This window comes from Hemitrygon akajei, chromosome 2, assembly GCF_048418815.1.
Source record: "Hemitrygon akajei chromosome 2, sHemAka1.3, whole genome shotgun sequence".
NCBI lineage: Eukaryota > Metazoa > Chordata > Chondrichthyes > Myliobatiformes > Dasyatidae > Hemitrygon > Hemitrygon akajei.
The window spans coordinates 173,147,047-173,169,684 of record NC_133125.1 but is presented as its reverse complement, the minus strand read 5'-3'; the positions used below and the strand labels follow the sequence as shown (position 1 = coordinate 173,169,684).

The 22,638-nt window shown below is 43.0% G+C and overlaps 1 protein-coding gene across 1 annotated transcript; it reads left to right on the top strand.

Moving 5' to 3' along the window:
- Window positions 1–333: 333 nt before the first annotated feature.
- On the top strand, window positions 334–10,486 carry LOC140718643 (SLAM family member 9-like). Its single transcript, XM_073032650.1, has 4 exons — window positions 334–475; window positions 8,111–8,440; window positions 9,431–9,718; window positions 10,248–10,486. Exons 1-4 carry the CDS (start codon window positions 406–408, stop codon window positions 10,274–10,276), a joined length of 717 nt encoding a protein of 238 aa, XP_072888751.1. The 5' UTR covers window positions 334–405; the 3' UTR covers window positions 10,277–10,486.
- The last annotated feature ends 12,152 nt before the right edge of the window (window positions 10,487–22,638 follow it).

The window sequence follows — 22,638 nt, the reverse complement described above, 5'->3', positions numbered from 1 at the left end:
GCGTGTTGATGAGTGTCAGGGTGTGAGGCAGTTGATGGGGATACGAAGGGAATTAAAAATGGGCTCATGTAGTATTGGTGAAAATGGGCAGATAAAGATCGATGTGGATTCTATCGCTCCGTTCGGGTGCTGTTTGTCTGGATTATATGGATAAAAGGAAGTCGATGGAAAGTAGAGGAAAATTAGGCTGTGGGGTACAGGTGGAAGGGCGGGGACCGATTAGATCACTCAGCTAAGAGCTGACATCGTCCCCGACGAACTGAACGTCTCCTCTTCACTCTCGCCTCTCCCTTTCAAACTGTTTTCAACTTCCCCGCCCCTTTCTGTGCTCACCCGGCCGGAGGATATAACCAAAGCCAGTGCAGCACTACCGCATTTAATGACAATCTTCTCTTCACAGAGCAAATGGCAAAGATAGGTTCTGAGATCGTCGCCGGCTTCACGATTCTTTACCTGCTGTTGAGCGATTCGGGAGGTGGGTTCACAGCTTTCCGCTTTAAACTGGTGGGCGAGGGTGGTGGAGGGGTTAAACGCTGAGCCCCAGGTAGGGGACTGCAACGAGTGCTTCTGTTGCAGTGGCTTTGCCTGTGCATTGAATTTCAGATCTCGGTAAACTTTCGCAGCCGTTTTCTGCCCAGTTCCCTTTAGACAGCCAATCATCTTTTGAAGTGAGTTTTTTCCCTCCGTCAGCCATAGTTGCCGTTGCAGATCGGGGAGGGGGGAGACTTTCCGTACAGAGCCTCAGTACCTGTCTTAGGCAAAGTACCTGCCTCTCACGCCGTCGAGAGCACGCTTGGAATAAAGTGTGAAACTGATCAATGACCGAAATGTGTAGAATTATAAACCCGAGGTTCGGTTACCAAGTCAGGGCATAAATTACCAGGTTTATATTTGTTCTGGAAATTATGGAAATAACCGTCCAGAACTGAGCTACAAACTGCGTGACTAGAATCTACTTAATTTCAAAGTAAGTCGTTTTCTTAAAGCATGTAACGGCGAAGATTGAAATTAGTGTTACATAAAACGTTAGCAGGTTATCAGTTCAATAGCAGCTTTTTCCTTTTCTGCTATCACGTCAGAAACTTAGAACAGTACTGCGCAACACAGGCCCTTCGGCCCACTATACCGTGCCGAATTTTTAATCTACTCCAAGATCAATACTGATACAATTGTATTTCTATGTTAAATTACCTGTTCTGTTGTACATACTGTTTATTATAAATTACTATAAATTGCACATTGTGCATTTAGTCGGAGACGTAACGTAGAGATTTTTAATCCTCATGTCTATGAAGGATACAAGTAAAAAAGACAATTCAGTTTAATGCTTTCCTCCCGCATAGCCCTGACATAAGATGGCGTTGGGAGCGGACCCAAATGCAAGACACAGACACTGAACTACCAGAAACAGGACTAGACGTGAGAAGGAAGCAAGGGAAGTGGGGAAGAAAGCACGCTGGACATGACACAGACAAGGATTCCAGGCCTGGGCTAGGACTTGGCTAGGATAGTGGAACCAGGACATGGAACTGGGAACTAGGAGCCTGGGCTTGGACTCCAAGCCAGAGACTGGACAAGGACCCAGAACCTGGTTCTTGACTCGGGCTCGGACTCCAGAATTAGGCGGGGACAAGACGTGGGTTCAGGACGAGGAGAGGCAACAGGACTGGACGTGAGACTCTTGGACAAGACAAGGGAACCCCAGCACAGGACGAGACAACCCCAGCACCGGGCTGGACAAGGTACTCCTGGGCTGGGCGAGGCACATGGACAAGACGAGAACACAAAGCCATGGCTTGGACAGGACAAGGTTCTTGGATGTGGCTAGAACTGGACGAGACCCAGAAGCTTTGACTTGGTCAAGCAAGAGACAGGAACACAGAGCCTTGGTCGAGTAAGAGACAGGAACATGGAACACAGAGCCGGGACCCCTCCTTGGAAATAGGACATAGGGCTAGGACTCATACACAGAACACAGAGCCAGGAGCCCTCCTTGGGTACAGGATATATGGCCAGAACTCATACACAGAATGCAGAATATGATGAGACGGTTCCCAACACAGAGTAGCAGTAGCTGGCTGGACCTACCTAGCAAAGACGTGGACACAGACAGTTTCCAACACTAGGTAGTGGCAGACGGCCGGACCTACCTAGCGAAGGCGTGGACATAGAGACAGTTCAAAACAACAAAAGATAGTTCCTTATCTTGCTCCAGTGGTAGAAATTGACAGCAGTGAAGGCAAGGCTTCAGGCGAGGTAAAGCTCCAGGAGAAAGGTGAAGGGAAGGGCTACAGAAAGGGGATTTGGACAGGAACAATCCAGCAGCCAAAGGCTGAATCCTGAAGCTATTTATGAAGCCAGCCCAAACAAGAATCAGCTGCCCCAACAGAAACTGGGGAAAACCAGAAAACCTGGAATAAGTAGCATGGACCGGACCATGAACCGGAATGTGGATTTCATGCACCGGACCATGACAAGCCCTCCATATTTCTTTCATTTAACTATCTATCTAACAATCTTTTAAATATCTCTATTCTTGTTGTTGTCCAGTCCGGGGCCCACCTTCCGGGTCTTGCTCCAGTCCGCCGACTCCGAATTCTGGGCCTTGCAGCCAGCCCTCCTGTCACACGGAGCCATTGGATCACCTTGGCTTAAGGAGGTACACCTGTTGCCTATTAGGGGGCAGGTGTTTATAAGGGGCTCGGGGAATGAGCCTAATTGTGGGGTTAACCTGCTCTGTACCTGGACTGCCAGCTCTGAATCCTGGTCTGCCCTGGTTGCCGCCCTGCTTGGAATCTTGTTCTGCCCTGGTTGCCGGCCTGTTCTGTATATGCTCTTTCTGGTTGGTCTTGTTCTTGTGCTGGTCCCGCTGTTCTGCTTTATTCGTCTTGCTCGCGCTGCCATGCTGTCGGTTGCCTTTCCCAATTTACCAGTGTATCACGGTAGTCCTGCTGCTCACCCTGGACTCAGCTTTCTTTTGATCCCTTGCCTCCGTCGGGCGGTTCCGGCTGGACTGCCGCTGCCCGGCGGGGGTTCTACCCCTTCCTACTCGTGGCCTCCGTCGGGTAGATCCAGCCAGAATGCCGCTGGTCGACGGGGGTTTCCGCCCTTTCCACCTATTGCTCCCTAAGTGTTGTTCCCCGCACCAGCCCAGGTGTCCGCGACTGGCACAGGCCTCTGTTTCCGCCTGGGAGGCGGCCCTGCCCGAGATCCATGCGGCCCTGCCCGAGATCCATGCGGCCCGCCATGAAGAATCCCCTTGCCTAGTCCGAACTCTGGGACCCAGCCCCGCCTGCCTCACCCTTTACATGCCATTGCATCCCCATCCTGTCCTACCCCTAGTACTTCAGTGTCTGCATCCTGCAGTTGGGTCCAATGCTGCCCCTGTTCTTGACAATTCTATCTGTCTCTACTCCTACCCCCGGGAGCACATTCCATGCACCCACCACTCTCTGCAAAAGGCCTACCTCTGACAACCCCCCATACTTTCTTCCAAACTTCTTAAAATTATGCCTTCTCACATTAGTGTACAATGTCCTGTGTATGTTACTCAAAATGGCTTCTTTGGTTTGTTACGAGTAGGAATGCTTCTTTGTCTGATAAATGTTTCTCTCGCCGTTGTTTTGCTTTAGAATGGCTGATATGGTAATTGTATTCATTTGTTAATCAATGGGGAATGTTATTGTGTTTTGTGAGGCTGGGAACTTGGGGGAGGGGTTGCGCGGGCTGGGAGTGTGGAGAGAGTCGTGAGGAAGACGGACGAGGAAGGTGGATGGGCGCTAGACTGCTCGTAAGACCACCGGGTGGTCCCAGCTGCGACGACGTGGCTGTCGGATGATTCGTTGATTGAGCTCCTACGATGTGCACTACACTGACTGAACATTGATAAGTTGGCGCCTTTTGTTTTTTTTTTCTTTCCTTGTATATACATGTGTGTATATATATATATAGTACTGCCTAATACTTCATTAGTTAATGTTAGTAAACTCTATAAAGTGTATTTCATAATGGTATTTGGTGTGAAGTTGATACGGTGGGCGGCGCGAGGCATAAACTCGATTCTCACAGCACCTGCGTGTACGGGAGGTGGGTTGGTGTGTGGCTGGATCTCCTTTTCCCCTAGACATATACCAGCCTTTTGGGTAAGTGTTACATTAGTAATTTCCAATCTGGAAAAGACGCTCTGCCCATTTGCTCTATCAATGTCTCTTATCATTGTACATTTCTCTTATCAAGGCAGTTTCATTCCAAAGACAAAAACCCTAGTTCACTCAAGCTTTTCTCATGAGACATGCTCTCTCTTCCAGCCAGTAGCCTGGTAAATCTCCTCTGCACATTTCCTTCCTATAATGAGGAGACCAGAGCTGAATACAACACTCTAAGTGTGGTCTAATCTGAGTTTGATGGGGTCAGCTCATGGCTCTTTAACTCAGTTCCTCGACAGATAAAGGGCAAAAAAAAATTACGCAATTTGAACCCCTTATCAACGTGCAGAATCTTTGAGGGATCTACAGAGTAGACTCCAAGATCTCTCTGTTCCTTCTCACTGATAAGAATTAACTCTGTATTCCGCCTTCAAGTTCGACCTTCCAAAGTGAATCACTTCACAATTTTCTGAATTGAATTCTACCTGCCATTTCTCAGCCCAATTTTCTACATCCTATCTTTGTCCAATTTCGAACTCCATCTACCACTTCTCTGCATACCAATATCGAATTTGTATTGTTATGAAGGATGAACAACTTTGATGGGCAGAAGGGTGCAGAGTTGCCCATGCACCCCTTTTGGAGAATCGCAAACCGTTACTATTTCGATGCTGTTAACAGGAGAGTAAGAGAGACAAAAGAAAACGGCAGGTCAGCTGTTACTGATAACAGCTCATGAGAGAGAGACACAGATAAGAGGTAAACAAGTTGGAACATCTGCTACTGATGAGAGAGGAGAGGAGCCATTGAGTTACCTGTATTGTCTTTTGGAGAAGGATTGTTTACTTGGTACCATTCTGTTCATTGAAATTCCTCAGTGGACAGCTGGAATGGGCTGGTTTGATGGGCGGAGCCATTCAAAACTGATTGACACCTGAGACCCTGTGAGTGGGGATAAAAGTGAGGTCTGGGGTGACACCCCTCAGACGCACCGGGAGACACACCAGTGAGCATCAGACACCCACGAGAAAGTGTGGGGCATCGGAGACCGAATGAAGGATCGGTAAATTTTAACTCACAGTGTTTATAGTGAGGCCGGTGGGGGCTTGTGTGTGTGTCCACCCTTGCCTGGGTGACGAGTCCACCACGGAAGAACGGTCTAGCTAAAGGACAGAGGGGTCATACCTGAATGGCCACAAAAACACATCAACGGATCAAGATCGTAAAGGAAGGTTTGCAAGGACAATGGCTGTCACTGTTTGATCGCTCTCTCTCTCTCTCTCTCTCTCTGGCTCTCTCTCCAACAATTACAACACATCGACCAACAACTACCTCAGCCTGCATGAACTGAACTGAACTTTATATTTCCATGTGACAATTCATTATCCCCTAGACAACGATAGAGCTGGTTTATTATTGATTACTATTATACCCACACTTTTAGGTTTAGTATTGCTAACGTATATTATCTATATATTTGCATTGATATTGTTTTGTATATTTTTACTAATAAACACTGTTGAAAATAGTACCACCAGACTCCAACAGACACTTCTATCTTTGCTGGTAAGACACCCAGTTACAGGGTACGTAACAGTATCTACAAGAACTTTTCACACTATCCACAACAGCACTAAACTTTGGGTCATCTGCAAACACAGTAAGCACCTTACCACTCCCTCATCCAAGTCATTTATAAAAATCACAGTAGTTATGATTCCCAGAACAGATCATTGTGGAACATCACTGGTCATAGACATCTAGGTAGGCTCTGCTCTATCTACTACTGTCCTCTGCCTTCCATGAGAAACCAATACTGACTCCACACAGACAAGGTTCTCTGGATCCCACGTCTTCTGACTTTCTGAATGAGCATTATCCTCACTGAAATCCATGTACGTAATATCCACTGCTCTACATTCTTCTGTGTTTAGCAATTTTACCAGAATTTGGGTTAGCAACACAACCTGCGGGGATCGATCAATAGCAGAGATGAAGGGTACTGTAGCTGTATTGTGGGAAGCTGAACTTATTCAAATGGTACACAGTCACTCTCCGTGTTTGTCACATTCACATCTATTTGCAGCCTTAAATAATTAGTCACAGAGACTCCCTAACATCAGGATCTTTTATAGTAGAGTGGATGATAGTGTACTGAGAGACAGGCTTGTATTATGAGTGTTACATTAAGTGCCTGAGCGAGGCGGGTCTATGGGGAGTGGGAGAGGGAGAGGGAGAGAGAGAGACAGAGAAAAAAAGAAAAACTGAAAAGGCTTTTGGAATTTCAACTTGTCACTGATATGGCTTGAAACACTCCCATGCCCAAAAGATTGGGTTGATCATCGGCACACAGTAGATAGATAGATAGATAGATACTTTATTCATCCCCATGGGGAAATTCAACTTTTTTCCAATATCCCATACACTTGTTGTAGCAAAACTAATTACATACAATACTTAACTCAGTAAAAAATATGATATGCATCTAATAACAGTACACAATCGATGTGTGACTGGCACTTCGTATAATCCAGATGTGTGGATTTGTAGGAGTCTCCTGTGGTATCACTTTTGTTGGCCCTTACCTGGAATGTCACCTGGTGATTTTTCTAAGTAGATTTCGGAACGACTCGACGGACAAGATCTGCAACGATTGTTATTTTGTTTTACCAGCATGGAACCCTCTCGCTACGTACTTCTATGTGGATTACAAATCTCTCTCCCATCATTTATTCCATGGATTACAGATCCTTATTAACTTGCCATTTTAAAACTTTAAGAACTGTTCCTAAACTTGATAGTTTGGAACACACACACACACACACACACACACACACACACACACACACACACACACACACACACACACACACACACACACACACACACACACACACACACACACACACACACACACACACACACACACACACACACACACACACACACACCACTGTTAACTTTGTTTATCTTGCTTAAGTTACTATATTATAAGTAGATACTAATAAAGATAGTGGTTTTAAGTTTAAAACCCGACTCAGTATATAATCTCTTGCTGCTGGTACATTATGAAATCGTAACAATACTTAATTAAGACGCATTAGGACCAGCACATTTTAGCCTAATTAAGCAGCTGCATTTTAATTGCACTCTCAGCCGTTTCTGGCATCTCTCCCCCACCTCACCCCCACCCCCCTTGCTTGAAAATGCAGAGAGCAAAACAGTATAATTGTCTTACTGGTTTATTTCTCACCAATGATCAGTGACAAAAATACTGCTTCTTGAAAACAAACATACACAACTCACATTATTTATAAACTGTACACTCTAAGCATGGTGTAGTGTCTAATGTCATGCAAGTGCAAGCGTCTACAATAGTCAGAAAATGTACGACAGCAGTCTCCTGCCCCAACTGAGCAGCATGGGGTCCCAAATCAATGAAGGCAATCCCTGCTATTTTCTTGATTAGTAGTCCCAAATAAGTGGCCAATTAACCAAGATTCAAAGATTCAATATTCAATGTGCATTTATTATCAAAAATGTATAAATTATACAACCGTGAGAGTTGGCTTCTTATAGACGGCTACAAAGCAAGAAACCTGAAAGTGTTACACCTTGCATTCAACATGCTGTAGGGTGGGGGGCACCAGATGATTATCTGATTATCCCTGTGCTTTTGATGTAATAACTACTGAAGTGTAGTCACATGTAGTCACCTACTGGTTTATTTCTCAGCAATGATCAGTGACAAAAATACTGCTTCTTGAACACAAACATACACAACTAGTATTATTTAAAAACTGCACACTCTAAGCATGGTGTAGTGTCTAATGTGGTGGTGTTCTGATGTGCCTGCTTCCCCTTGCCCCTCAGATTTGGGACCAAGCTAGAGTTGCCATGCTGTGGAAATGTGGACGCCAACACGCTGGGACTAATCACTCTAACGATTTCTCCTTCTGTTTCAGTTCTGGCAGAGTCTGATGGGAATCTGGCTACTCGTCGTGTGGTGAATGGGGCGCTGGGACAGTCAATCACTTTGCCAGTATATGTGCCAGGAGAAAGCATTTCAGTCATTATTTGGGATAACATAAATTCAACTAATCAAAAAAAGGTTAAATTATGTGAGAAATATCTAAACAATCCAATAAAATGTTACAGAGAGAGGATGACATTAAACCCGTTGGACTATAGCCTGGAAATACAGAACCTAACAGACAGTGACGAAGGTCTGTATGCAATATATGCAAGGACCGATACAGATGTCCATGAAGAAGTGATGGAACTGCGAATTTATGGTAATATTATTTTAATTATAATATATATTCTGGTCTGACATTTTTAGAGTAATGAGAGATGAAAGGGGAGATGTTTGTGGTCTGAGCTGAAGCCTGTGGGACACACAAGTCAGAGGGAATACTGAAACTCTGCTCAGATGCAGCACTTGCTTTTGTGAAGGACCCGGTGTGAAGCATCGTCTGTTTACTGTACAAACTGCTGGCAAAAACATTGGAAGGTGGCTTTCTGGGAGGGAACACTAAGTCATCTGACAGTATGATCTCTTAAAATAAATTCTTGCTGCCACCTGTGTACTCATCCTTTTGTCCCAGAAACCACATTGCTCAGTGGTGGGAGGGGACGTCAGCAGCATTTACTATTTGGAAGGAGAATTGTACAGTGCAGGAGAGATGTGAAAGTGAAGAACAGGAGAGAAAGGTGCTGGTCTATTGAGCTTGCTAACTGAACATCCACATGGAACAGAGATAACATGGACAAGAAATGTTCCTAGTTCTCACAAAGCTGTTCATACAAATTCCATTTTAACCTCCTTATTTAAAACGTGATATACATGGGAGTTCTAACACATTGTCAGCAGTATAGTTCCTGGGATGGATGGGTTTCCCTACAAGAGATTGAATAGAGTATATCTGTATTCTTAAAAGTTCAGAAGAATGAAAGGTAATCTCACCAAAACTTATGAAACAAATCTCATAGGTCTTAATAGAGTGAATGTTTGGGGGACATCTGCCCAACCTGAGAAGGCTAGAGTCAGACTAAGAGGTAGAACTACTCTAGAAGACTGGGGAGACTTAATTATTAGGGTCAATCAATACTAAAGTAGATAGATCTTTTGTATATAAAAGGAATTTAGGATGCGTTAAAAATGAGATTGATGAATTGCAGAGCAGGCTTCTCCTAGCCCTATATCAAAGTTCTTGTGAGAGGCTCATAACTAATATCTGTTGTTGACAAATCATTATCTTTATTTGTCTTTTTCTTATAAACAGAACGTGTATCAACACCCGTAATAAATAGCAGCCAATTTGACCCAGATGAAGTATGTAACATCAGTTTGCACTGTTTACTGGAACGTGGCTCGGAGCCAGTTTACACTTGGTGGACAGGAGGTGATGAGGTCACGGCCGATGAGTCACATGTACTGACTGATGGAGGGAGAAGACTGGAATTGTCCTTAAGTCCGAGTGATAACAGAGTGTACAACTGCACAGTGAGGAACCCTGTCAGCGAGGCAACTACGAGTGTGGATCTCAGAAAGCTCTGTCCAGTCACTGAAGGTTGGTGCATTACTTCTTCAACACCTGTAAACCTTTCTCAAATAGTGACAGTTATTTATTTCCTTTCTATTCTAATATCAATACCCATACAATGGATCAGGTCAGGTCTGAGATAGATCAGTGATTTTTAGGAATGTGCAGCCTGAGCATAAAACTCCAGACTTAACTTTGCTGCTCTATTCATTCTGGCCTGATCTATGGGTCAGTCAGAGCTTGACGGCAGCCTGTTCCTGTTCTTGGAGCTCGCCAATCGGCTGCATTTCAATATCTCCAGGAGAGGCTTGGAAGATAGCGCCTTCAGGTTGTGACCTTGCGCGGCCTTGTTGACCTGATTTCTCGCCAATGTCAAAAACTGAAGCATCATGGGGGACCGAAGCATCTAAATAATGGGTGCGACTGTCAGAGATGTCTGCACTTGGGTGATCACTCTATCTCTGTCTCAATTGTGAGTGAGAGGCTGAGGAAACAAAAAAATGCTGTGCTACTGACTGTAACATCAAAACAGCAACTGTTTGTCTCTCTATTACAGTGGAAGATGTGATATCTGCCTCTGCCTAGGTGAGAGAGAGAGCTTGAGGGATGTTGAACGGTATTCTTTTATGGACAGTATACCATGGTCTTTCTTTGGGGCTGTGGTGAACTACATATACCTGTCTGGACTGCTCCTGTGGCTCCTCCCACAGACCCCTGTATAAAGGCGATTGAGGCCTGAGCCCGGCCTCATTCTCCAGGATGTAGTGTTGTTCATTCTTCCAGTCAATAAAAGCCGATATCTCACTTCTTACGTCTCAGAGTGAGTTATTGATGGTGCATCAGGGGCTTTGCTGTTTCTTGCATGATGGCTTGTGGGAGTGCTGATACTGTCTGCTAGAAAAAAATGGGGAGAGGCTTGATGCTGCTTGACGTTGGTTGTGTGCAAGGGGACAAGGGGCTTTGGGGTTAGAAAACATAGAACAGAAAACCTACAGCACAATACAGCCCTTCGGCCCACAAGGTTGAGCTGAACATGTCCCTACCCTAGAAGTTACTGGGCTTACCTATAGCCCTCTATTTTTCTAAACTCCATTTACCTATTCAAAAGTCTCTGAAAAGACCCTATCGTATCTGCCTCCACCACGTTTGCCAGCATCCCATTCCACGCACTCACCACTCTCTGAGTAAAAAAAACTTACCCCTGACATCTCCTCTCTACCTACTCCCCCGCACCTTAAACCTGTGCCCTCTTGTGGCAACCATTTCAGCCCTGGGAAAAAGCCTCTGACTGTCGAGATGATCAATGCCTCTCATCATCTTATACAACTCTATCAGGTCATCTCCCATACTCTGTCGCTCCAAGGAGAAAAGGCCGAGTTCACTCAACCTATCCTCATAAGACATGCTCCCCAATCCAGACAACATCCTTGTAAATCCCCTCTGCACCCTTTCTATGGCTTCCACATCCCTCTTGTAGTGAGGTGACCAGAACTGAGCACAGTACTCCAAGTGGGGTCTGACCAGGGTCCTATATAGTTGCAACATTACCTCTTGGCTCCTAAATTCAATTCCACAATTGATGAAGGCCAATACACTGTATGCCTTCTTAACCACAGAGTCAACCTGTGCAGCTGCTTTGAGCGTCCTATGGACTTGGACCTCAAGATACCGCTGATCCTCCACACTGCCAAGAGTCTTACCATTAATACTTATTTTGCCAACATAATTGATCTACCAAAATGAACCACTTCACACTTATCTGGGTTGAACTCCATCTGCCACTTCTCAGACCAGTTTTGCATCCTATCAATGTCTGGCTGTAACCTTTGACAGCTCTTCACATTATCCACAACACCGCTAACCTTAGTATCATCAGCAAACTTACTAACCCATCCCTACACTTCCTCATCCAGGTCATTTTTAAAAATCATGAAGAGTAAGGGTCCCAGAACAGATCCCTGAGGCACTCCACTGGTGACCAACCTCCATGCAGAATATGACCCATCTAGAACCATTCTATTCCTTCTGTGAGCAAGCCATTTCTGGATCCACAAAGCAATGTGCCCTTGGATCCCATGCCTCCTTACTTTCTCAATAAGCCCTGCATGGGGTACGTTATCAAATGCCTTGCTGAAATCCATATACACTACATCTACTGCTCTTTCTTCATCAATATGTTTAGTCACATCCTCAAAACATTCAATTAGGCTTGTAAGGCAGGACCTGCCCTTGACAAAGCCATGCTGACTATACCTAAGGTTCATAAATCCTGCCTCTCAGGATCTTCTCCATCAACTTATCAATCCCCGAGGTAAGACTCACTGATCTATAATTTTCTGCTCTATCTCTACTCCCTTTCTTGAATAAAGGAACAACATTCACAACCCTCCAATCCTCCGGAATCTCTCTCATCTCCAGTTTTTCTGTCATTCATTATTTGGGATTTTCTTCTGTTTCGAGGTTGTCTGCAGAGAGTAAGATTTTCAGGTTGTATACTGCAGACATTCTTTGGAACCATTGAACCTTTGAACTGTTGAACCCTCTATACTATTATCCAATCACTGTATAATTATGCCCTTTATATGTCATCACAGGCATGTTACAGGAAATAAATGACATGTAAAATCTTTTTGTTCCTTCACTAAGTGTAAATGTCACACCCTGTATCAGCTCTCCTCTTGATCTCAGCTTCACCAGTCTGTTGTATTTCCTATTTTAAGGCAAGTTTAACTCATATGTTGAGAAAATCACAGATGAATGTCCATCCCTTTTCAGGTCAGATGCTACTGAAGACATTCCACATTCGTTTAATTATTACCATTGCTCTGATAGCTTTCATCACAACTATGGTTTTCATTTTGTATTGGAAGAGAGAACTCAAGTTCAATAAAGGCAAGTACTCTTGAGTATTCTTATTAAGTCAGAATGTATACCCCTGGTAATGCCCATCAGAATAATTGTCCGCAAGTTAGTCTTTGTTAATGGGATCTCTCGCTTTAGTTCTTATCACGTATGACCTCACTAAACCAGTGATTATCAACGTGCAATTATTAGTGGAGTGAGGCTATACCACCTCCTGAGTAGGAAAACAAATAAATCCCTGAACTGAGGGGATAACTATCCACAAGTTCCACCATGTGTGCTTCGTGTTTAATGAAATTTGGTGACTACAAAATGTGGTGCTTTGCAAAGCGTGTGACTTCAGTTCTGTGGTAAACTATGTATACCTGTCTGGACACACCCCTCTGCTGACTGCTCCTGTGGCTCCTCCCACGGACCCCTGTATAAAGGCGATTGGAGGCACTGCTCCTCCCTCAGTCTCCATGATGTTGTGGTCCCTTTTGCTGCTAATAAAAGCCTATTGTTCACCTCCCATCTCCGAGAGTTATTGATGGTGCATCAAGTTCTGATCCCTTTTGCAGCTTGCCAAAGAGCATCCCAAGAAAGTGCAGTGGCTCTCAACGCACGCTATCCATGGGAGCTTCCTTCACTTCAGAATGGCCATCACCATTTCTCGGCCTGCCACTGCAGAAGAAAGCTTTTACAGTGCCTGTCAGTCAGGCCTTGCTCCACACACTGTTTTTTACCCCATGGTTCCAACCCATAACACTGGACACGCACTCTGCCATCACCTGATTGGAGCTACCTACCTGACTAGATAACCTCTCCCCCAGCTACAAATCTCAAACGTCTCTCCACCCCCAACACAACAGACCCCAGTTTCCTCTTTGTAATGCAACACATAAAGGAACAGTCTTGCTTTGCATATTCTCCATTGCCGGGGGTGTGGATTTCCCTGCTGTTCAGCAACCATCAGTGTACCCCTTATGGGATCTAAGAATATGCAGGGCCAAGGTGTGAACCACAATTGGGAGCTAGCTCAGTTCACAAAAGCAAGATCAGTATTGAACGGGTCCAAGGTATCTCATTCCTAACAGTGGTGCATTGCAGAAAAGCAATGCCTGTTGCTCTGAAGTGTAATGCAATCTGCTCTTAAAGGTTTTAGTGATGTTTATATATCTGCATTCTATTTAAACTAAATCACAGACAATGTAACTTCTTAATGGTGCTGCAAGGGTTTCATTAGCTGCAAATGTTTCTTGAAGGTTGTACACTGAGGGTGGGGGCTGAGGAAACAAAGAGAGCACAGCACACAATCATTGGTTTAGAAGGTGCTGTAGAGAAGTAAGTAAACCAATCTGGGAATTTTTCAATGGAGATTAAAGGTGATTAAAATGGTTATGAATTGGACAGTCTGAGGAACATCTAGACAGCCAGAATGGAAGGAATGGTTCATGTTGCAAAAGTGAAATTCCAGTCTGTGAGTAAAGCAAAGATAATGGAAGTATCCTCCTTGGTTTCCTGCTCCTGTCCCTATACTATCTGCAATTCAGTGGCTGAAGCAAAAGATGAGGGAAAGCAGGGACAGCTAAGCATTGGGAACATTGCCCATAGGATTCACCATTAACTTCATAAAGTCTGCCTGATTAGGCAGTTTTTATATCCATTAGCACAGAACACTGTTCGTATTGTGGAAACTGGAGACAATTAGGGATGATCAACAAATCCTTTGGGCGGAAGTTTCAGGGGTGACCAACATCATGATGTAAATGTCAATTCACATAGATTGGGCACAGGTGTATTCGTAAATTGTATTGGCTGTGAAAAGTACTCCTAATTCATTTGACAATGAAGAACAGAATTCGAGCATGGTTATTTATTTTTTCCTCTGAGGATAAGAGTTTATGATTTTCCCTGGTCCAAAGTCTACTGTACAACTTTAATACCAATGCGAAATAACTGGATACTTCATTCCTAGTGGAAGTTCCTAATGCAGCTGGATGGCAGCTGGGTAGATCAGTGAAAGGGAATGCCCACAGTGTACCCAGTAAGGATAAGGTCGGACTTCTCTGAGATGCCCTTGTGGTTGTGTAGTCAGTCATGTTTTAGAATGGAGAGGTTATGGCTGGTGGAAAGATTGAGCACTGGTAACCTTTAAGGGGAAAGATATTTAGAGAAAATATTTTCTGAAAGCAAAACAGAAGGGGTATCCAGACATGGTTCCAACAGCAATTTTTTTTTTAATTTAAAGCTTCTGACACTGAAAGGAGAAATAAATCAGTGCTTACATTGTGATCAGGAGAACAAGCATTGTCAGGGACCAGGATAGTACAAGCTGCAAATGTTTATTGGATTTATGCTCTCATATTCTCTCCACTTTTGTCAGTTTCAGTATGAAATAACCAGTGATAACTTTCAACGTGAACAAAGTTGTTCACACCCTGATCAGTTTCCTTCTTTGTCTGCCTGAACTTCTGTCTTCTGTCTGATGGTGTGGGTAGGTTCCATTTGATAAAGGCTTCTTGCTTTGCACAAGTGAATTGCAATTTCATTATGTCATAATGTTACAGTACATCTCACTCAGCACATTGCATCCACACCAGCCAAACAAATCCTCTCCAGCTTGGTCTGCAAGATTTTAGAATACACCACCTCAAATGTTAATGATCTAGAATTGGCACTGTACAGTTAACAAAAACTGAAGCTCAGTCAGAAGCTCAGTCAGTTAGTATTAGAGGCAGAAAAATACAATATAACGGAATTTAGCTTTAATGGTAAGACTCTTGGCAGCGTGGATCAGAGGGATCTTGGGGTCCGAGTCCATAAGACACTCAAAGCTGCTGCACAGACTGACTCTGTGGATACGAAGGCATACAGTGCTCTGGCCTTCATCAATCGTGGGATTGAGTTTAAGAGCTGACAGGTAATGAATAAAGTATCTATCTATCTATCTATCTATTGCAGCTATATAGGACCCTGGTCAGACCCCACTTAGAGTACTGTGCTTAATTCTGGTCGCCTCACTACAGGAAGGATGTGGAAACCACAGAAAGGATGCACAGGGGATTTACAAGGATATTGCCTGGATTGGGGAGCATGCCTTATGAGAATAGGTTGAGTGAACTCGGCCTTTTCTCCTTGGAGTGACGGAGAATGAGAAGTGACCTGATAGAGGTGTATAAGATGATGAGAGGCATTGATCGTGTGGATAGTCAAAGGCATTTTCCCAGGGCTGAAATGGCAAGTGGTGGTGGAGGCGGATATGATAGGGTCTTTTAAGGGATGCCTGGATAGGTACATGAAGCTTAGAGAAATAGAGGGCTATTTGTAATCCTAGGTAATGTCTAAGGTAAGGACATGTTCGGCACAGCTTTATGGGCAGAAGGGCCTGTATTGTGCTGTAGGTTTTCTATGTTTCTATGATACAATGAGGGAGGGGTTTTATTGTTACAGAATTTTACAACTGGTTGGATGCAGTTATCCAATCAGTTTGTTGCATTCCTTCAGTGACAAGGTGAAGTATTTCAGAGGATTATATTACTCAGAGATTGCTGTTGGGAAGGGGCAAGTCTATGTGAGAACATAAAAATAATGTTTTTTTACATTATCAATAAGATCTGTCCTATTGGCAAGGCAATGTAGAAGTTACGCAGCGAATGTGGTGTGGATGCTGACTGCAGAAACTGCAGCACTAACCCATCACTCCAGTCACACTCCATGGGTCTGAATAAAAATACAGATGCATAATCCAATCACAGGTAGGACTGGAACAAGAAACAGGAGAGAGGGAGATGCAGATGGAGATGGAAATGGAGAGGGTGAGAGAAAGGTTAGTGCTAAAGTTGGCACATTATATTTAAACAATCCTGATATGGTTTCATCTGCTTATGACTCAGTTTTGTGTTTTTACAAACAGCTGCCCTGGTGGTGACCAAAAAGAAATAATCAGACCTTCATCTGATCACACTGACAGTACAGACTGCCTTCCATAACACTGCCATTTTTGAAATCGGTCTCCACAAGTACAGTACAAAACTCTTTTACTTTTGAAGTGGAAGAGTATGTGACTCTTTACTTTAGAGCTGTCCATTCAATATTCCACAAGGCATTGGGGAAGTTACTCCACAGCTAGGTAACGTCTCCATCACCAACCATGTCTTATAGCATGAAGCTTTCTCCACAGTTAAAACCTCCACATTACTGTAAAGTACTCCCTTTGCAGAGATAGAGGGATGGAAATTATCATAGAAAGCAGAAATCTGCAACCAGTTCTCTGCAGCCCACAGTGTAAAGATCCCTAACAATTAGAAAACGCTTTTTACATTACGTTATAATACAAAATCTCTCTATTCTACCCTATATTTAAAAAATTATACCGATTCTTTTCAATTCTTTGATTTTCCTGTGCTAAAGTATGAAAACTATCTTATATTCAATTCCCTTTAAACAATCTTCTGCGTTCTTTCCGTGGACATTGTGTTTCCAGAACAAGTCAGATAATCACGAGGTCTAAACACATGGATGATTGAAATTACTTTTTTTCAAGCCACAGAGACATTTACATCAACTGGATGCCAACAAAGGACAGCAAAATCCAAGGGCAGAGCTCACAACGAAATACGATGACACAATCCTGATGTGAATACAACATTGGCAGCAACAAACATGGAAGAGAGCAGTTCAACATTCAGAGTTGATCACCCACCATAGGAAATATAAGCTTGACATTGAAGTGCGCTTTAATCCAGCATTTTTTTTTTTTTGCTCAGCTAATTCTTGCACTGCCTACAGCTGATACAACTGACTTGCACATTGCGAGAGTGGACCAGGTACTGGAACAGGTTTCCAATGAGAGTGTGATTTGGAAGGACTGGGACAAGCTGGGGAACCCCAAATAAGAAACGTTGGAAGTACTCAGCAAGGTGATCAGTCCTAAAGAGGGAAATTGGAGTGAATGAGAGACAGAGAGGTGAGGGTGTGGTTTATATCTAGTTGATAAGTTGTGGAGAAGTGTGATGCACTAATAACTTGCATTGGAGGTAGATCAGGGAAGACTCATTTGGTTTGTTCATGGGATCAAAGGGTTACCTTATAAGGAAAGGTTGAGCAGGTTGAATCTAAGCTGATCGGAGGTTATATGTTAACAGCTGACCATGCTGAAGCTAAACATTCTGGGTAGATGTCAAATCAAGATTGATGCTGAGGTGATGTTTCTCTTTATGGAGATTCTAGAACTCGAAGGGTAGTTTCAGAAAACGTCACAGTTTAAGGTGGCAATGAAGTAGAGTTTCTCTTCAGGGGATTGTAAACATTTGAAATTTGTGGAGACCGAATCATTGCATATTTTAGTCTGCAGCTAGTCTATGCTACATCTCAAAGTAAACCACAGCCTCTACCTACATATAATCTGGTAAAAGTGTTGTGCATGGTCTGTCATCCACAGTGTATTTTCATCAATTCCTGTTTGGTACAGTTATCATTCTGGCATGTCAATTTGTATTTTATTTTATTAGTAAACTAAGCCTTTAACTTTATTTATTGTATGCATTTCCCTGTGTGAAGGTAATACGCTTGCTCTTTGCCAACACAAATGTTTGTTTTTGTCAGCAAAGCATTTGGAATTGGTGTGGCTTTCAACAAAATGTGCCTTGGTGGTCTGGCACAGAAAAGGCCAACACTGACCTAGAAGTTCCAGCGCCCCTTAAAGGAGTAATGCACCGGAATAGTCAAAGAGCAGTGGAACTACTACCAGCAAAAAAACAAACAATCTGCTGCAGAAAAGCAGTGGTTCAGGGAACATCTGATTATAAAGGGTGTAAACCCACTAAAGGAGGGAGAGATGAAGCAGAGATCTACTGACACATTTGCATGACGTTAATAGCAGAAAAATTGCTAGAATTTATAATGTGATAATAGAACATCATGAAACAAGATTCACCACAGTAAACATGGATTTACGAAACAAAAGGTACCCTTGAATGATCTGAGAATGTGATCAACAGAAAGGATAAAGGGGAACCAAGCGAATGTGCCTTGTATGTTTCTCAGAAGGTTTGGATTGACGCTCCATGTAGGTAGTTGGTCAACAAGGTGTGAATACATGCAGTTCATGGTAATATGTTGATGTGGCTGACACCTGAATAAAGCAAAAAGTGATGAAAAGAAATTGAGCTTTCTCAGACCAGCTTGCTGTGACCGTGGGATATGCAGTATGATTTTATACAGAGCTGGTTTCAGTTTGTAGCAAAATGTGAGTCAGCGTCATCTAGGCCTGTATCGTGTAGAATTTAAAAGAATGGACGTGATCTCACAGGAATTCACAAAGTTCTTACAGTGGTTCACAGTGTAGATAGACGGCTGATCATTTCCACCAAATAAGGAAATTTAGAACCAAGTCACAGTCACACAATAAGGATCATGCCATTTAGTACTGAGATAAGGAATCTGTGGGATCTTAATCCACAAGTTCAATTACAACAAAAGTTTAATTAAGTTCTGTGTATTAAATGAATCACTGGAAATGGGAAGATTGCAGTAGAAGTAGATAATTAGCAAAAATTATGTTGAATACCAGAGAAGGGTTGAGGAGCTTACTTTTATTTCTATTTCTTAGTTACAAAACAATTGAAGATTGCTTTGATTTCAGCATGATGACTGAAAAAAAATTGTTGCTTGGGCTGAAACCATTTATACATTCTTTCCTGTAATGCAGTTTTAAAATTCAAATCCGTTTGCCTCATTCAGTGTCTTTTGAGGTAGTTTACATGAGGGATGTGAATCCGGCCAACTTTTCTCCTCCAAAATTGGAGAACTGCAAAGACATTTAAAACACTCACATCAGAAAGAAGTAAGATGCAAAATCTTCTTTGGCTAAACACATCACTAGGCTACAGTGTAACTTAGTGAATGAGTATAATATGTACTCAAGCTGAATAGGTAATTTTGAGGTATCATTAAACAGGCAAATGTTTGTATTAATAGTATAGGCTACACCCCTGGATCACAAGCCTGCTTTGGTGCTCAGTAAAGTAAGGAATAATCTAAGTGTAACTTCAACTCCTATGTTCTTGCTTACCCAAAAACCTTCCATCCTCTTGCTCATCAAGAATCGAGCTATCTTTGCCTTAAAATATTTTAAAATGATTAAATAAATGGAGTTACAAAGGCCCAAAGGAAAGAATAACCTTATCTTTGACTGAAGTATGTGACCACTTATTACTTTGAAACATCTGTCAGAAATATAGCAAATAGAGATGAGGCAACTTTAGTGATATTGGTTGAATGATGGCTCTCGGCCAGAAGGGATCCCAATCATTTCCATTGAAATACTGTGAATAGCAATCTTATCAGGCAGGGATCAGGCACTTACTTAACATCTATAACAGTATAAGAGTTACACAAATTCAGGGGACACTCAGCAGGTAAGACAGTGTTGGATTAGGGTTTAAATTGCTATGTAAAGTGTTATTTTTCCTTTTTCTTAGCATTCTTTATGATTACTTATGTGTTTGTTTAATCACATGTTTGTAAACTTACAGAGGATTTTCAGAATTTTTATTTTGTTGGCTCTGAACTTACGTTATTTCTATATCTGCAAGGCTGAGATGTCATGCTGTTGCAAATAAATCCTGCCTATCATTGGAGACTCCCCTATCTAATCAGGTTAAACTAGTTTTTAGTATAAAGAGGGACTGTAACAGAGTTTTAACACTGTAAACCAGCAAGTTGTTCGCTATGTCTCCCTGCTCACTGAGAAAACAGGGACATCTCTTTCTCCCTTATTAGGAGGAGAGAGAGTCTGTGGTATGTCGTACACCGAGTGAAACACAATGCATTTGGGGTGACTGCAAGTCTGTGTCTTTGATATTGCTTTGCTCATGCTCGAGTGCTCGGAGGTGGGTGCCCATGCTTTTTCTGCCGGTGGGGGAAAGGGGCATTGTGGCTTGCTGCCACTTAAGCTTGGGAGGGAGGGGAGCTGGGGGGTACTTTGAGGTTCGAACATGTAACTGTCGTTCATTCTCTGGGGCACTCCTCTGCTTTCATGGATGGTTGCGAAGAAAAAGCATTTCTGGATGTATATTGTATACATTTCTCTGACATTAAATTGGACCTTTGGCACTTGATTTTGAAATGTCTTTCCCAAAAGCATTGAAAGTGAGGTTTCCAAAGCTTGGGATGTAAGAGTTGAGAACACAACCTCTGGTGATTAACATCAGGAGTCTGCTACAAGCCCAGAAAAAGGGAATCATAGAGACCAAAAGTGATAGAGCTCTACAGCATAGAAACGTGTCCGTTGGCCCATCTAGTTTGTACCAAACTATTTATCTGTTTGTCCCATTGCTGTGCACTTTGACCAGAACATTCCAGACCACTCCCATCCACGGACCTCTCCAAATTCCTCTTGAATGCTGAAAACGAACCAGCATCCAACATTTCTGCTGGTAACCCATTCTACACTCACATTACCACCGACTGAAGAAATACTCCCTCATGTTCCTCTTGAACATTTCAACTTTCACACTTAACCAACAACTTCTTCTTCAAGTGTCTCCTCCATCCCCTCATCTTTTAACAATCTAGGTGATAAAGTTCTAATCTATTCAACACTACCCTTTAGCTCAGGTGCTCAAGTTCTGGCAGCATCCTTGTAAATTTCCACTGCACTCTCCCATCTTATTGACACTTTTCCTGTTGGTAGTTGACCAAAACTGCACACAATACTCCAAATTATGCCTCACCAACATCTGATCCATTTGCACCATAAAATCCCAACTTTTGTATTACCCTGGTTGATCCTCCTAAAGTGCGCACCTCACACTTGTCTGCATTAAATTGCATCTGCCCTTTTTCAGCCCATTTTTCCATCTGGTCCAGATCCTGCAACAAGCTCTGATGGCATTCCACATTGTCCAATACACCCACAATCTTGGCATGATCCACAGATTTGCTGATTGTTTTCCTCATTATGATCCTGATTGTTGATATAGATGGCAAATAACAATGGATCCATCACCAGTCAATGCACCACACCACCAGTCACAGGCCTCCAGTCAGAGAGGCAAGCTTCTAACTACCACTCTCTGGCTTCTGCCAAAATGCAAATTTACCACCTCATCTTGAATGCTATCATCCCATGAGGGAATTGTCAAGGGCATTGCTAAAGTCCGCGTAGTAACAGCCACTGCCTTGCCTTCAACAACTATCCTGGTAACTTCCTCAAAAAGCTCAATAATGTAGGTTAGACATGACTTACCACACACAAACCCATGTTCACAATCCCTAATCAGTCCCTGGCTATCCAAGTACTGATATATCCAGCTCCTTAGTATACCTTCCAATAACTCTTATAGCCTTTCTTAAACAATGGAACATTAGCTATCCTCTAATCCTCCAGCACTTCACCTGTGGCTAAGGATATTTTAGCTATCTTTGCTAGGGCCCCAGCAATTTATGCCACTAGGTGGATCATAGAACCAGAAATATTTATGTAGTTAGATGATTTGGACAGGGTTCCACAGGGGAGATGCTGAGAGGTTATTTCCATTCATGAGGGTATCCAGAATTTCACTGGGAGTTTGAGATGAGGTAAGTCACCAAAGTCAAATTGGTGTAAATGTATGACAGGGAGCATTTTAGCCAGTTGTATACCGTCCTGTATGGAGCTTCCAATGTCGGGACCACAAGAAGCCTTAGAAGGATGCAGACTCAGCCAGCTTCATCATGGCACAACCCTCTCATCATCAACAATGTCTTAAGGAGGTTGTGCCTCAAAAAGGCAGCACTTACCAGTAATGATCCTCACCATCTGGAACATGTTCTCTTTTTGTTACTACCATCAGGGAAGAGGTGCAGGAACCTGAAGGTCCACACTCAATGATTCAGGAATACTTTTTCCCCACTGTCATCAGATTTATGAATGACCAATAAATATTACCTCATTATTTATTTTTTCCAGCACTAGTTGTTTTTGTAATTGATATATTTATATGTCTTTGCAATGCACTGCTGCCACAAAGCAACAAAGTTCACCTAATGAAATGGGGTGAAGACATGGATTCACAATAAAAACAATGATTTAAAACTTCATGCCTTGCTGGAATGGGTGA